The sequence below is a fragment of the Saccostrea cucullata genome, unplaced genomic scaffold (assembly GCF_032062105.1).
Source record: "Saccostrea cucullata isolate Sc308-1 unplaced genomic scaffold, CSIRO_AGI_Scuc_v1 ctg10843, whole genome shotgun sequence".
Lineage (NCBI taxonomy): Eukaryota > Metazoa > Mollusca > Bivalvia > Ostreida > Ostreidae > Saccostrea > Saccostrea cuccullata.
The window spans coordinates 5,369-22,442 of NW_026923490.1; the positions used below are offsets into that span (position 1 = coordinate 5,369).

At 33.1% G+C, this 17,074-nt stretch overlaps 1 protein-coding gene and 1 pseudogene across 1 annotated transcript; both read left to right on the forward strand.

Moving 5' to 3' along the window:
- The first annotated feature begins 10,059 nt into the window (after window positions 1-10,059).
- On the forward strand, window positions 10,060-12,086 carry LOC134264138 (uncharacterized). Its single transcript, XM_062746433.1, has one exon. The coding sequence runs from the start codon at window positions 10,119-10,121 to the stop codon at window positions 11,931-11,933; it is 1,815 nt and encodes a 604-aa protein (XP_062602417.1). The 5' UTR covers window positions 10,060-10,118; the 3' UTR covers window positions 11,934-12,086.
- Window positions 12,087-15,528: 3,442 nt separating this feature from the next.
- On the forward strand, window positions 15,529-17,071 carry LOC134264137 (uncharacterized; annotated as a pseudogene).
- The last annotated feature ends 3 nt before the right edge of the window (window positions 17,072-17,074 follow it).

The following is a 17,074-nucleotide window of genomic DNA, read 5'->3' on the forward strand; positions in this document are numbered from 1 at the left end:
CCTTTGTACGCCAATCATCGCGTCGTAAAAACGGCGATTAAAGGCGCGGGAAGATCGCACTGCTTTGGTGCAAAAGTTTAATTGGCCAACAAGAGATTGCATCTCCTTCAAAGTGACTTTAGTTTTATTTGCCATTTCTGTCAACGAAATCCTAAGTTTAATTAGTTTGTCGTTGGGAATACGGACTTGCCCGAGGCATGTGTCAATTTCCAAACCATGATAAGTTAATTTTGTGACGGGGCCGACAGTTTTATCGGTGGCAAGAGGAATTCCCAGTGCTTTACATAACTCCCCAAATTGCCTCATGAGTCTTGAGCAAGCATCGGATTTCGCTGAACCAGCAAACAGGAAGTCGTCAAGATCGCGGGTATGTTAAGGAAGCATATAGGTCATTAATTTCTCGGAAAATTAAGACTTTCTAAAGAAAATTAAGTTTGACGTATTACCGAAATCGCTGATAAATGTAAACTGCTATTAACTATTGCATACAGACAAAAGAGTGTGTAACGCAAAGACGTGCACCACCACCACGGCATCACGTGACTTCTATTAATAGCGAAATTTTCCTTAATAAAAAAGCTAACAGAACAACAATACCCCGGAGTTTAACAATTTCTTTGAGTAGATAATAGCGAGCGCAGCGAGCGTCGCGAAGCGACGCTCGCGAAGCGAGCTCAATAGACTAACGTGTAAGAACAGAGGAAATTCGGACTGAAATATGTACATACGTCAGCCAAATTTCTCTGTGCAACATTCCCAGAATTCCTGCACTACCCAATGTCCTTTGCGCGAATATTGCCGAATAAATAAATAAATAATAACGTAAAGCATATATCAGACTTTCAGTTTGTAGAAATCTTTCAAAGAAACAAGAAATAACTCTGCAATATTTTTTCGACAAAAACTGCACTTGTTCTTTAGTTTCAAACAGACGCTCGGCTGTCTCCGTAAGCTCCGACGAGCTTTGTGACGTCGTATGACGTCACAGCTAGTCGAGATATCTCGTGCGACTTGACGTTCGAAGTGGCTGATCTCAAGTGTATTTGATGGTACAACTGCGCTCATCCCAACGGTCACACCGTAAAACATATTATTGTTGAAAAACATCTATTTTGCTGAGAAAGTGCTGCTAGAATCCCCCAGTCCCTTCAGTAAAATAATTATTCCACATATTCGCAGGAAACCTAACCCTACGTTTTGAATTTTATGTATATGAACCGAGATTTTTCGTAAAACCATGCTTAACTCGGGATTCTAGCAGCACTTTTCATGTTTGTTATAAGACAAACTATCCAACTATACAAATCTTATATTTTGAAATATCCAGCTTATTGTTGTTCTGTTGCATTTTTTGGTCAAGATGACGGACGATAGGCCGACCGGGATACGTAATATAGCTGACTGTCTTCGAAAGGGAATATAATCGATGAAAATAAATTAGCATACATGTTTAATTAATTGAACTCATTATGAATTTAACACATTCCGTCAATATTTCCAATATTTCCTTTTAAACTCCGATTTACGTATCTTTGAACATGCCGTCTTAGCCAAATTCTCTTTACAAGTTACTCGATGTACACATATGACGTCATCAGTCGTAGATTTAGCATAACAAAATAAAAACATTTTATTTTTGTTAATGTTTACACGTTTCTCATCATTTTCTAGAGTAAAATTACATCGCTAAATACCAATATTACGAAAACCTGATTTCTAAAATCGACGTCATCTTGCCTACTATGACGTCATTATGCAGCACTGATTTAGCCAAGGTAAAATATTTTGTATGCTTCCTTATTCCCCCTGCGATAGTGCGTAACATGTGAGCAAGCAGATTGCGACCTGACGGTCCATTCCAAAAAGGACGCGAATTTCTCAAATGTAGCGCATGATATAGAACAGCCAAATGGCAAACATTTGTCAATGTAGTATTTACCCTCAAATTTGAAGCCAAGTAAACAAAAATCATCTGGTTGAATTGGTAAAAGTCTAAATGCACTTTTTATGTCCATTTTGCCCAATAGACGAATTTCACATTCCTAAGAGTTATCTCCCGTTGTCGGCGTAATGCTCATTTTCCCCTCTTTGTCCTTTGCAAGTTACCTGTTGATATTTTTAAATTTCAAACGTTCTATGACAATTTCGATCTGTACCTGTATTGCCAGAATATGGGGCAACATGAAAAACATAATGAGCATATTCATATAGATTTTATTTCTAAGATACTGACCCATAAAGTTGGTAAGGTTATAGAGGGAAAACAGCGTCTTACGCCGGTTGACCCCGGATTGACCCCGCAAAGGGGAATTACTTTTGTAAATGTGAAAGTCGTCTATAAAGCGCATTTTCCGAGCTGACTTATCATTTCGATAGCGCTATCGTATGATGAGTAGTGTACAGATGAAAGTTCTTTATCAATGAAGTCGTTCACGCTATTGTTATGTGGATATGACAGATGAGTAATTAAACGCCACCCCCCGCTAGATTTTGGCACGACGCCTATTGGAGACACCCTTAGATTCGAAAGTGGTATATTGCAGAAAGGGCCGACCATGCGACCCATATCAATTTCACTTTGCAATATATTCTGGATTTCGTTCGGATGCTGGTTTGCCGAAATTAAATTTTTTACACTCCAAGTGAGTGCGTAGGCCTATATACTGAAGGGGAAATCCAAATTTAAACCCATTTAATAACTCACTGCCCACATCATGGTTCGGATATGACTGTATCAATATTGAGAGTTGATTAATATCTACTGGAGAATGACCGAGGTGCTTTAGCCCCCTGGGGGTAGCGAAATCTATAGTTTGGGGTTTGTCCTGGGCGTGGTTGCTGATTTGGTGATTGAAAACGAAAAGGCTGCTTTTGCATGGGGAAGCGAGGGGCTGGGCTACGAGGACAAGTGGACATTGGGTGGTCAGATGCACACCTGATACAACGATGTGCGTAAATACGATAGGGTTTACTACATGCACCCTTGTAGTTAAAATCAAAACACATGCCTTTTGACGGTTCAACTGTTTTTTGGGGAATGGTAACAGGAGAAGTTACGTATAGCATCCAAAGTTCATTGTCAATTTGCCCCCATTCCATAGAACTATTTCTTGCCTTCTTAAGCCTAAATTGCTCGTCATACAATTTCCAGCCGGTGGGAGATCTATAGGAACCCAGTCTAATTGTGTGCATATATTTAAGTAAGCCAAGTGATTGATCGGGGTGAGCTTCGACGTAAATGCTAGTAAATACAAGGAATGCGTCTGTCCATTTCCCGATATCGGTGATTTTGCTACTTTTCCCTTTTTGCAAAACCAGTTCCCCATCTACTAGGTTTATTTTATTTTTCTTTTCCCTTTCTTCCGTCGTTTCCAACAGGACGCCCAGATCTAAATACTCCCATTTTGTATTTTTTCGCGTGTTTTGGAAGGGATCGTGCAACCCAATGCATCAGTTATACTAACAATAGGCGTAGGTAAGTAGTCAGACTTACCTATTGAGCTAACGGGCTCGTTAATGTCCTCTTCCGTGCTGTGGATAGTACTATTGTCATTTCCCCCCTCTTTTTGGTGCGATTTGGTTGCAGCTTTTTCTTTTCTGGTGGACTTTTTTGTAGGTGTAACCACAGTTGCGGATGACTTGAGCTTAGGCATCTCTCCAAAGAAAGTATTTTGGAAATTTTTTTGGAATTTTTGAAAATATTTCTCCAATTAAGCAGTACTCAAACTAAGACGTGTATCTTTGAGGGTGGTTGATAACTGACTGCTCCTATGCTCTGCGCGTATATTGCGCGCGCATTATACCGCGTGGTGCGCTGTGATAAATGGATTTATATCGTATTCACTGCATAAATCCGATTAATTCCCAATAAACATAACAATTTTTCATATTGAAATGAATAAGAAGCATATTGCTTATATGAACGGACACTTAAATTCCAAGAACTTATATTGTAATGGCCAGTCAAGTCTTTTGCACCAAAATAAAGCTTGCAAAGACCATTTTAAACGTTAAGATGTGGTGTTGTACATTTTCATGTTACTATCAGAAATAAAGTAGCTCAAGAGCCCTCATGGTCCGCCCTCCATTAAGAGAATATGCCGTGATATTACGCAGGTCCGTGATTCTAGTATATATGTGTCTCTCTAAATTGAATATTGTACACTGCTGAGCAAATGCTTGGTGTTTTTTGATTGAACGTCTTTGAAGATGGAATAGTTATATCACATACAATTAACCTACTAGTTTGAACTTATTTTTAAAAATCGCATGTCCCTGCTCTTCGGATTGTTTACTATTTTTATATGGAAGCATAGATCTATAAGGAATATATTTGTCCAAACTTGTATGTAGTTCAGCTTTTTTTGCTGAACATTTGATTTCGAGGACAACCTGAGGATTTTATAGTTCATGGAAAATGGTTGTTGAAGAGTCAGGATCTTTCTCATAAAAGATCCAACTAACAGACCAAACTTATGTTAACATATCTACTATTTGAACTATGTCTATCTTTAAGTTGTTTTGAACTGCGTGGCCTTAGAGAAATTTATTAGCATTAGCTAGGTTTTAGATAAATAGATAGCTAGGGCAAGAAAAATAATTTTTAAAAAATAAAAGCTTCAGTATTTGAGCTCTGTACTGGTACATTGAAGTTGTTCCATCGGATTAAGCTGTGTCTGCTTTTCTAGTGTCAGCTAGCTTTCTTTAATTTCAGTGATATCATATGCCATTTGTTACTTTTCTTTCTATAATAATTTTGAGGGAACTGGGCCCGCACTCGCCAGATATTTGATACTTGTTTTTGTCTTTTGGCGAGGACCAGGGAAATCTTTTGCTTGAGTCTCCTTCTTCTTGAAATAAGTGTTGGTTCTCATTTTCTCTTCTGCATTGTCACTTAAGATAGCAAGGGACATATAATAGTTTGCAAAGTTAAACTACTTTCAAGGAATTTAAAAGGAGCACATATCAAAAGTATAGATATTTATTTTGTTGATTCGCGAGGTTTCATTCCATTTAATTTGATAAATATCGTTTCAGTTAATTTTAAAATCAACATGTTTGGCAACCACGAATCACGGACCTGTCTCCCCGATCCAATTTTCGAAATTTATAACTTCTACAGGTTTGAAATAAAAATGATAACTTTAAACTAAATTAAATGTATTTGAATTCATTGCTAGAACGTTTCTACCAAATTTGAGTATTGTCCTCTACAAAAATTTCATTTTTTCATTTAAAATTTGTATGATTATTACAATAAAATTCTCATTGAAAATTTGAAATTGTTGTAGAAGACAATATAATTTGAGGCTTAAAGATTTGACTAATGTACTGTTTGTATGTTCTTACCTCATCTAGGAAGGCGAAACTGCATTACAACATCTTTCAACATGTCCAATGCCCCGTGTACGTACATGTATACACCGACAATATCATAAACTGTTAAACTTCATAAACTGTTAAATTTAACAGTTTATTAGAGAGACTTATCTTGGAAAGTCGTGGCGGTGATTTTTACTTACAGAGTCGTTTAAATTGTATATTTTTTCTCAGATAATTAAAAATTTAGGATGTTTATTGTAATAATAAATCAAAGACATTTTACACATGTACAATTTTTATTAAAGATTGAGTGTCATCGTGAACTTCGATACAGAATTTTTATTTACGATCATCAATTATGCTTATACATGTATGTCTCAGAGATTGGTATTTATATACAACATTTATACCAAACATTATCGATCCTTTCCATGAATTAATTAAGAGGGGCGACTGGGGTTATATTGTATGAAAACTACAATAGCGAAACTCTTCATTTTTATATCATATATAACGTACATTAACTTCAGCGTACATGCCAAGTTCGGGGAAAATACCGTCCAGGTATTCTTAGGGGACCGTATCAAATCACAGGTACATTTACTATAGAATTATATAGAAAAGTGCCACTTTTTAGCACTTTAAAGCATATATTATACAAAAACTACAATAGACTTTTTGTTAAATCTATAATGTATGATGAGTAATACTATATTGTACATTATCTGTAAAAAAAAAACAAAACAAAATTATACCTTCTTGTTACCAGAGGGGGCATCTCAAACTGCTAACAAAAAAAGAACGAATTTTCCTGTTTTTATATAGTACTACAAAATATTACAAGCATAAGAAATTAATATGAAAACATAATAAAAATATCGGATATATTCTTAAATTTCAATGTTTTAAACTTCAAGAGCGTATGTTTATTACTTCCCAACTCGTTATAACGAGATACTTACTCGTTATAACGAGATATTAACTCGTTATAACGAGATAACTAAGTCGTTATAACGAGATAACTAACTCGTTATAACGAATTAAATATTTTTTTTTCTTTTTAAAAATGAGCCTATCCGGCTTTCGTACTTATCAATTGCAAAAGCGGTTAAAAATCATTTATATAAAATTGTAATTACATCTTTCAACCTCTTATTTGTTAAGTTTGTTTAATTTTATTAATCAAGTGAAAAAAGTTGCTTTAAACAGTAAGAACGCTTCTTTTTGCTATGATGCGCGAAATAATGCGCAATGAAAACCAAAGATGGCCCACTTAAATATATGCAGATCACGATTGAACACTAAAAATAACCTTACACTAATATTTAAAACGTATTTTGAAATGCTTAATTTTGTAGATGATCGGTCTTACTGGCACGAAAACAGTGAACATTCTTGTGTTATTAACTTATTTATTTTATAGATTACCAATTTTGATTTTGATATTTTTTTTTATTTTAACATCAGATGACACGTTCCTCAAATATATCTTCTTGGGGTATTATATAAAAAATGTATATTTGGCATTCTCTTGTGATTTCTACATAGTTTTCAATATGTTTTTAATTATAGGTATATAAAAATGATGATTACCCATTTGAGATATATAAGAAATATCATCCCTGATATCTTGTCCAAATACCTGGTAAGGTACCCTAATTTTTGCGAGGAAACTTGTTTAAGAACACAAACTCCAATGACATGTTCTTGGGGAAAAATTATATATTTTTGAGGAATTTATCAACTGACCTTAATACCTCGACCTTCGCACCTACTTTATTCTATAGATCACTTTTTTTAGCGTTTTTAGCTTTTTTAATTTTATAAATTACCGTAGATTTCAAGTTTTATACCTCGACCTTCGCACGAAAACAATGAATATTATATATTGGTTTTAACTTTTTTATTTCATAGATTACCCTGGATTTTAATTTTTGTACCTAGGCCTTCTAAAATGAAAAAAAAACTGCCCACAAATTCTAAGAAATTTATTTTGCAAATTGATTTATGTCGCAAAATAGAAATGAATTAAAACGAAGAAAAAGAATGTAAATTCTGTTTCATGATTTTTCTGTTTTTACTTTTGAACCAATCTTGACATAATACATGTACAATTTATCATGCACATCAAATATTAATTTATCTTTTTTCCCATCAATAACTCATCGGCTGATTGCTTTCGAAAAAAAAGTAAGTTTAATTGCTTGTATGAACAAGGCCCTGGTTCGTTGAATCGTGGAAAAGTTGACAATCTAACATCAGGTGTTTTCTCTGTCTTAATTCTTTTTTGCAACGTAATGATCCGTCACCAAGTAAATTATGATATAAGCATTTTATATTAACACATGCTGTGGAAAGAAAATAACTTATTTACAACACAATATCCAATCCCTGTATACTGTACCTACTTACTGTAAGGTTAATAAAACTTTTTAGGGAGGCATTCTGGGAGTATCTCAGAAAAATCATGAGCATTAATTCTAAGTGATTGGTCTTTTTTGCTCAGTCTAAAACAAGGGATATTTAATGTAATAATCCAATGAGAAGCCATTTTAGCTCATCTGGCCTATATCTTGGATTTTATTTTTATCCTTTTGTACCGACATTCATGATGGCATCCAATCTTATTATGATTCTTGTGCATACCATCTAGAGTGCATTTTGGAAAGCCGTTTTATTAAGCAATCAGATTTGCAATTCAAAGTTAAACTTTATAGGACACTGTTTGCATCTACAAAATCATCGTGCATTAAAGCTTGCATTGTGTAAGTCTACAATAAAATGGAAATGATTTTTTTTTCCGTTAATTTATACATGCTTTACTTTATCTACTTATGAATTCACGATCTTAAAATCAAGCTTTGCATTTTTTTATTAGTGCGAAAACAAAACAATGTTAGGAATTATACATAAATGATAATTGGAATTATACAGACATCTAAAATATCCCTCAATCTAAAAGAAAATAAGCCATTTGACAGGTAAAAATTGATTCTTTCATTACTCATATTCTGCTTAATCATTAATATGAAAAACTGCAGGTTTCTGATATTATACATTAAATTTTTTCATGATTGCATTATTATCAAAATCAAACCACTGTAATCTAAAAAGAAATGTTTAGATTTTTAAAAACATTCTTTTGGAGAGGGTCTTGAATAATTGTAATCTACTACATGTACATGTGTATATGAAATCTAGAAAGGGATTAAAATCAATACTTGTTAAAAAAAAAATATATAATAAATTTTCTTTAAATTTGGTTTGACTTATATGAATACAAATGAATTTAGTTGTATAGAAAGGTCTATTAAATTTTAGTTCATTAATGTTTACGAATTAATAACTGTAGTTTATAAATATAAAATGATCTCTCAATTAAATACAGTCTCAATTGTTAAGTAGTAAAAGATTACCTAACTGGTCAAATTTTAATCTCCCGAAATCTCATTAAATACGTAAATTTATTCATGAATGGATACGAACTAAATCATTGAAAATTCATAGTTTTGCATTTATAAAGGTCATATCCATATTAAATATCATTCTCGTTATTTGCCTGACACTATCTACAATAACGATGAAGGTAAGCGCTGTTATTTCCATAATTTCACAATGTTTCATGTCATAACTTGTTAATTATATTAAGTTAATTGTACGTCATATTTGTGTGTTGAGATGTTGAATATCATATAAATAAACCAGGGCAAAATTTCATAAAATTTTATTTACATATATTCAATTTGGAGTATCAAAATAGCACGTTACATTCAAGTTGGTTTGAGTTGTAGGATTTCATTTTACTGTTGCATAAGTTTTATTATGAAAAAAATTATAATGAATCAATAATAATGTGAGCCTTAATTTATTTTGTTTATTCAATATAAAATTATTTATGATAATATTTCCCTCATTATCACGGTATGTAGTCAGGCCTTATCGTTATCACTGCATGTAGTGTCATTATTTATCATTATCTGAATATGAAACAAAGTTTAATTACATACACATTGTATATTACATATATTAGGATATTTTACTTGGAAAAGACGTTAATGGTAATCTAACGAACAAGTTCTTTGATAAACGTGATGACTTTAACTTTACGATCGTTAACTTCCTTTACTTATGCAGCAAAATACCTTCATCACCTGCATACGATGTTTATATATCTCAGTTGATTCGATACGCAACTACTCTACGTATGAGCAATTTCTAAAAAGAGGTAATTATTGACAAACAAGTTGATGAAAAAGAACATCAGTAGTTTCGTTAAAAGTCATCGTTTCGTAAGTTCTACGGTCAATACATTGACTTTTTTCAGCAAATTCAATATCATTTAGTCAAATCTTGGGTGTCGTTTTTCATACTTTTTTAGTACATTATTTCCTTACACACTGACATGTCGACGGATTTTCCGTTATTTCTGGATTATGACCAAGGAGCACACGGCGGATGTGAGCTAACGGCAGGGGATGCTTACTCCTCCGTGGCACCCGATCCCATCTCTGATGTTTGAAGTCCGTGGTTGCTTTGCTCCTTTTTTGTATTTATTTGTTTTATGGACTTTCGATCTTGAATACTAGTCGTTATCTTCATATGTTTGATGTACATGTGTATCTGATACGTATTCAAAAAACAAAATATAAAATGAGTGGTTTTGCAACTATCTTTACATCAAATACTAGTACTTCAATTTTTGTACAATAAAAGTTTTATTCTTGTAGGTGATTTTGACATTTGTACTTGCCAACTGTCTTGGCTTTCCTCTAGCAGTGTGTTTCGTGTGTAATAAAATGGCGTCCATTTGCCAAACGTCACTTATCGTAGAACAGAACATGACCATGTTTCACCCAAAAGCAGGGAAAGTTATCCTGCATGGAGGTAAACTCTATCCATACAATATTGACTTGAAAACAGCAACTATTGACGACATTGTTCCTAAAGAAGAAGTAATCATTGCAAATGGCATTCAAAGACCTGTGGTAGTTTTCAACGGGACTCTTCCGGGGCCTGATATAATAGTTTATGAGGGACAAACATTGTTTATAACAGTCACAAATAAATTACCGTCGGAAATTCTTGGCATACATTGGCATGGCATGCATCAAAGAAATACACCTTTCATGGATGGGGTATCTTTTGTAACACAATGCCCCATACTACCTGGACAATCTTTCACATACAAGTTTCAAGCATATCCTAAAGGAACATTTTGGTACTATTCCACGATAGGATCTCAGAGAATCAATGGAGCGTCTGGGGCTTTTATTGTTCATTCTAGATCAGAAGATAATCCTGAACATATTCTACAAGTTCAAGATTGGTACAATCGACAGCATGTAACTGATTATTTGACAAACGCTCTATATGTTGATAATTTTAATTCACCTAAACTCCCTACTGATGGCATGTTCGCTCCTGATGATGCTCTTATAAATGGAAGAGGAGGCGGAAATTCAATTCCATTTTACGTGTTTCGAGTCAATGAATATGAGACATCTTACCGGTTCCGTTCAATAAATGTAGGGGCATTTTTACCATTTCGAATTTCCATTGATGGCCACACAATAAGAATACTGGGATTTAACGGATACAGCATCAAGTCCCTACCTTTTGATTCCTTTATCCTTTACCCTGGAGAGAGGATTGAGTTTACTGTGTCAAGAATAAGCTCCGATGTTCAGAACTTCTGGATAAGAGCAAACACTTTAGAAAAAGTTAGTAATGTTGAGGTACGAACTATATTAAGATATAAAAAGGTTGATACAGTAAATCCTAATACATCCAAAAAGTTTTGCACATTAACAGATCCCTGTTTGGTGTTCAATTGTCCATTTAAACACGATCTAGAAGATCGAAACACAAAGTGTATAACTGCTGATCATGTATTTTCCAGAGAACCGTCCATTTTTCCAAAGTTAATAAATAAACGTCACTTCAAAGAATACTTTTTTAACTTTGGCTTTTCTGGAAAATCAACTTCTGTAAATGGAAGGCAGTTTTTGTTCCCCCAAGTCTCAGCTCTGACGCAACCAAATAGTATATCAAATCTCTGCACCAAAGCCAATTGCAATGAGAAAAAATTATGTCAGTGCACTAACTCTTTAATCCTTCTTCATAATGATACACTCCACTTTGTTCTAACCAATCTTGGCTTTGGGAATGGATGGGCACATCCAATACATTTGCATGGACACTCATTTGAGCTTTTGAAAATGGGATTTCCAGTATCTGATAAAACCAATGGACATATCATTTCTCAGAACAACGAAATCAAATGTAGAAGAAATGTGTACATTTCCGAAGAAAATATCGTCTGTAAAGAAGTTATTTGGAGTGATCCATCTTGGAAAAATGGGAATGTCCCTGGACTAAACCTTAAGAACCCTCCCATCATGGATACAGTCATTATTCCTAGTGGTGGATATGTAGTCATTAGGTTTAGAGCCAACAATCCGGGTCTTTGGTTGATGCACAGTCTTGTTGACCATCGATCACAAGGGAGCATGTCTGTTATGTTGAATGAATCGTTCCCATTTATTCCTAAACCTCCTTTAAATTTTCCTAAATGTGGCAATTTTAATGACGTGCCTTTTCCGTTACATTAAATTGTTATAATATTTTTCAATTTCTGTCAATGTTTCAATTCAGTTTATTGTATTTTTGTGATATTTTGTCCAGTTCTGAATAGTTTAATTTTCTTTGATGTTTGTATATTAATAAGTCACACAAAATTTGAACAAAGCGTAGAATATTCAAATCTTCTGACAGTTTTAATTGTTATGCTCATTCATGATGATTGTATATTTTTGAAAAAAAAATTGGACAAATGGTATAAACAGGTGTGAAATTTCCCTTTTCCTTATCTTTTTACCTATCACTTCTTTCCTTTACCTCCGACGAGAAATCCCTTGTTAGATCCTTATTTATGGATCTTCACTGAATTCATTAACTGGAGCATGAATCTTGAATGACGTTCGTATCTTCTTAATTAATTGTGGTTGCACAATTTATAACACTTTGGAAATAAATTCTTCAATTAGAATAAATAACTCTACTTCTTAATGAATAGTATAAAAACAAAATAAATATGAGGGAACCACACAATAAGATATAAATTTTTTCGACCGTCTTTTACTAGACATTTAATATCATTGCAAACATTCTATTTGCATACACATCAACAGATAATCCAAAAGATGAGAACATTACAGAAATATAATTACTGCGCAGCACCAATCATGTTGGATATGTTTTCGCTTGCTTCATAATATTGGACTTTTATTGGAAGAGCAGTACAGCTAGTATTAATCAACAATATAAAAATATATTTATTACTCTGCCTGGCATTTTCTTTTTTCCACTTCTGGGTGTAAGAAAATTGTTAAAATAAAATTTTAAGCGATGTTTACCTTAAAATTATTATTAAACATGGCAATAGTAGGGCTAGGTATTGGTTACTTCATATTGAAAATGACTTTCCTTATTTCTTTTTTATTTTATTTTCATTTATTGTGATATGCATTGTAATTGTATAAATAAAAATAAAATAATCTTTTCTCAATTTTTTTTTAATTTTCAATGCCACTTTTTTTGAAAATGAATCGCAAATTACGTTCACTCGAATATTGCATACAAGTATATCGCGATGTATCTAATATATTAGGCAATCAGCAATGTATTTTCAAAGGTGCATGGACACAGATTTGAAGTTAATATTTTCTGTATAATATCACGACTTATATATTGTAATAGCATTTCACACAAAAATATATTAAAAATTTAATTTCATTGTTATTGAAACTTTAAATTTTTTATGGGTTTGATTGACACATCCTTGCACTCTCACAAATTTTCCTTTTATTCTTAATACACAGGAAAAGTGGCAATCTACTTAAGTGCTCTTTCAGTACATCTGATAAAATAAGTTTCCCAGTCATCTCAAAGACGTGTTACTCATTCTTGGTTTTCTATGCAAAAAAAGGTAAAAGATGAATTTTGAAACATTCTTAAAACCAATCCAAAATATTTATAGGACCCTCACAAGCTCATGTAAATTATGCTGAAATCATTATAGCAAATGAAAAGTCTAGACTTGCACTGTGACAATTTTTTTATTCATCCCATAAAAAACATGCAATCAAATTTTGTGCATAAATTATCAACAGCGACAAACTGATATCTGGAATTTATGCCCATATTAATTTTTCATTTTTTACGTTCAATATGTCTAGTATCGTATTACAAATGATAAAATATGATCGTTGGGGGTAATCTTTATGTAACTTCAAAACAAAAGACCGTGTTAAACATTTGCAATTAAATAAGAAATAAGTTGACATTAAAATATTTTAATCTCATTATAACACATCTAGTTGTATAATAATGTTGGAAGGATTTTTAATGCCAAGTTGACGAACTAGAATAGGTAAAAAAAACTGGACATGATTTGCTGCTCTACAAAAGAAGATACAAAGAAGATACTTGCAATACGCAAATTCATTTATTAAGGTAAGACAATTTTTCAATTAAAATAAGATGAGCTTTTTCAAATTCTTCAGCATCGAATTTAAAAGATAATAATCAAATATCTTATAAATTGAACAGTTTTGTTTTTGAATAATCTTTAACCAAGGTGATTTTAAATACTGGAAAAACATATTTTCGATACTTTCTTTATTCTCAGAGCATTGGTAGATACCAAAAATGGAATCTGCAGGATTAGATTTTGAATGCCTAACATGTAATTTCCTGGTATAAACATAATTTATTTATAAAAAAAAAAATTAGTAACTTGTCCAATTAATGATGGATTGTAACGAAATTAAACTTTTCTTTTTAAACATTGACAATGACAAATCTGTGATTAATCATAATTTATATTTAATTACTAAACAATTACGCTTAACTTACGGTGAAGTTTACATTTTCAAAGTAGATGAGTCCGCTTTCTCTTTTAAATATTATAAGCAAATGTAGTACATGTACTTTCAAGTATTATTCAAATTTTACTAAGTATTTCCTTTTTGTGCGTGCAATATCTGCCACTTTGATAAATTAAAACTGTTTACAGTTAACAATGTAATTGCTTTATATCTTAAATTATCTAAAAGTTGAATTGAAAGGAGAAAGTTGTTCTAGTACAAGGCCAAGCTAAATAATTTAAAATTAAATTTTTAAGAGCATTTGGTAGAAACTTGCAGCGCAAAAACAGTTTAAGTCTCAGGATTATGTATTTCTTTGACTAAAAGGAGATTTGATTGTATATCAATCTGTGTAATTACGGTAACCCTTGTTCATCTGAATGGTTTTATTTTCTCTCAGACATGTAAGTTTAGCTATTTTATATACATGTACTTATGTCATTTACAAATTTTGCGATTTTATATATCTGTCAATTTTCGAATTTTTTTTCCGAAAGCATTTTAATGAAAGAAAAACAAGAGAAATTTTAAATTACCTTTAATTCAAAGTCGATTGTCCTGAATAAACGATTGTGGTGCCCTTCAGTATTCAAAGCAGCTAGTTTTCATGCCTTTGTTATTCATATCTCCTGAAGTATCACAACAGAAGTATATTGTTTGAACTCCAAATATATATACCTGGAGGTCTTTTCACAAGTTATACAGATGTGCAGTTTCAGCCATAGCTTTAAACGTTCAAAAAGTTGAAATACAAACAAAAAAAACAACCAAAAACTATCTTCGATATCGAAGGCAATTGAAAAGAATATATAATTCTATCTAATTCTATCTAACCTAATGTACTTCTATATACATTAATGTTGTACTTAAAAAAAAAGAATATATTTACTCGATAAAATGGATTTTTCAAATGTGTTTTCGATAACTTTGTTTTCTGAATATCGTTTAATGTAGATTTATGAAGTAAAGGTTTGTATGTCTTGACAAATCTAATTATATAGCAATTAAATAAATTATAAAGCAATAATGGGATTGTTTACTAGTCCATGGCTATAAAAGCAAATATATAATTTGAAAAAAGGTCAACGAATTTCAATGATGTTTTTTTCCAAAAAGTATGATGGATAGATATTTAAATATCTATCAAGCAATAATTAATTTGTTTATATTCGTCTAAAGATATTTTTAGCATAAATTTGTCTTCAACTTTGATTCATTTCTTTTAATGTTTTCTTTTTTTCATAGATGGCACGTATTTGGAAGATCTGTCTTTACATATTGTGGACTTTATCAAAGGCTTTTGGATACGTTTGTGATCAAAATGCTAGAGAATGTGAAACGACTCTTATTATTGAAAATTATTTCACAATGCTGCACGAAAAACTATCGTCAGTGTTTTCTGCTAATGGAAAAATATACCGATATAACGTGAAAAATATAACATCCGCTACTCCAGTTCCCTCAGATGAGGTCATAACAGCTGACGGGTGGGAGAAACCACGAATGGTTACCGTCGCTAATCGAACACTCCCTGCTCCGGATATTATTGTATATGAAGGTCAAACAGTGATTGTGCATGTTATTAATAAGATGCACTCTGAATCAGTAACCATACACTGGCATGGACTTCATCAACGTAACACACCATTTATGGATGGCGTCCCCTTTATTACACAGTGTCCTATTCTGCCTGGGCAAAAGTTCACATACAAATTTCAGGCGTATCCACGTGGGTATTCTGGTATCATTCTCATTCTGGGTCACAAAGATCAAGTGGATTGGCGGGGGCTTTCATTGTGAGAAAGAAAGAAATAAATCCAATAGAGGAACATATTCTTCAGGTAATGGAATGGAACCATGATTCTGATGCGGTTAAACAAAACCTACTACACGAACATAATGTTATCGAGAATAGAATGTGGCGCTCATCATCCAGGTCACATGATGGGATGACTTTTAGCCGTATGGTTTTTCACTCTGTTCTAATAAATGGTAAAGGGCGATACTATGATCAATCAAAGGATCACAACGGTGCGCCATTGGAAGTATTTCATGTTAGGAAAGGATTAAAGTATCGGTTTCGTGTTTTAGCAACAGGTGCCAATTTTCCCTTCAGAATATCTGTGGATGGTCACAATTTAGTTGTCATAGAATCAGATGGTTACCCTATTCAACCTATGGTTGTGGAGTCGTTTATAATAAATCCAGGGGAAAGATTTGACTTTTATCTTGAAGCGATTCGTCCTATTGGTAATTATTGGGTACGTGGAAAAACACTAGAGAGTAATCGACATACAATTGCAGAAGCCATTTTGAGGTATGAGGGTGCTGATGAAGTTGAACCAAACTCTAAGAGAGCTGTCTGTTCTGAATATGTCCCTTGTCGTGTGTTAAACTGTCCGTTCTCTTCATTTGGGTTTGTGAAAGGAATAGAATGTATTCCTTTTGATCAATTAAAATCAAGCACTGATGATGATCCTGCGCCTCCTGTTATCCCCGGAAGGTTTCAAGAACATTTCTTAAATTTTGGATTCTTCGGAAAATACCCATCTGTGAGCGGAACAGAATTTGAAATGCCGTCTGTGTCGGCTTTAACACAACCACAGGAGGTAAACACACTATGTGAAGGAAGATGCCCAGATAGAAAAACCTGTAGATGCACACATTCTCTTCAATTACAATATGGTGATACCGTGCAACTTGTTCTTTCGCACCTGGGCATGGGTTCTGGATGGTATCATCCTATACATATGCATGGACATTCATTCCATGTTGTAAAGATGGGATACGCAGCTTTCGATGAGGAGTATGGGTTTTCTTAAAAA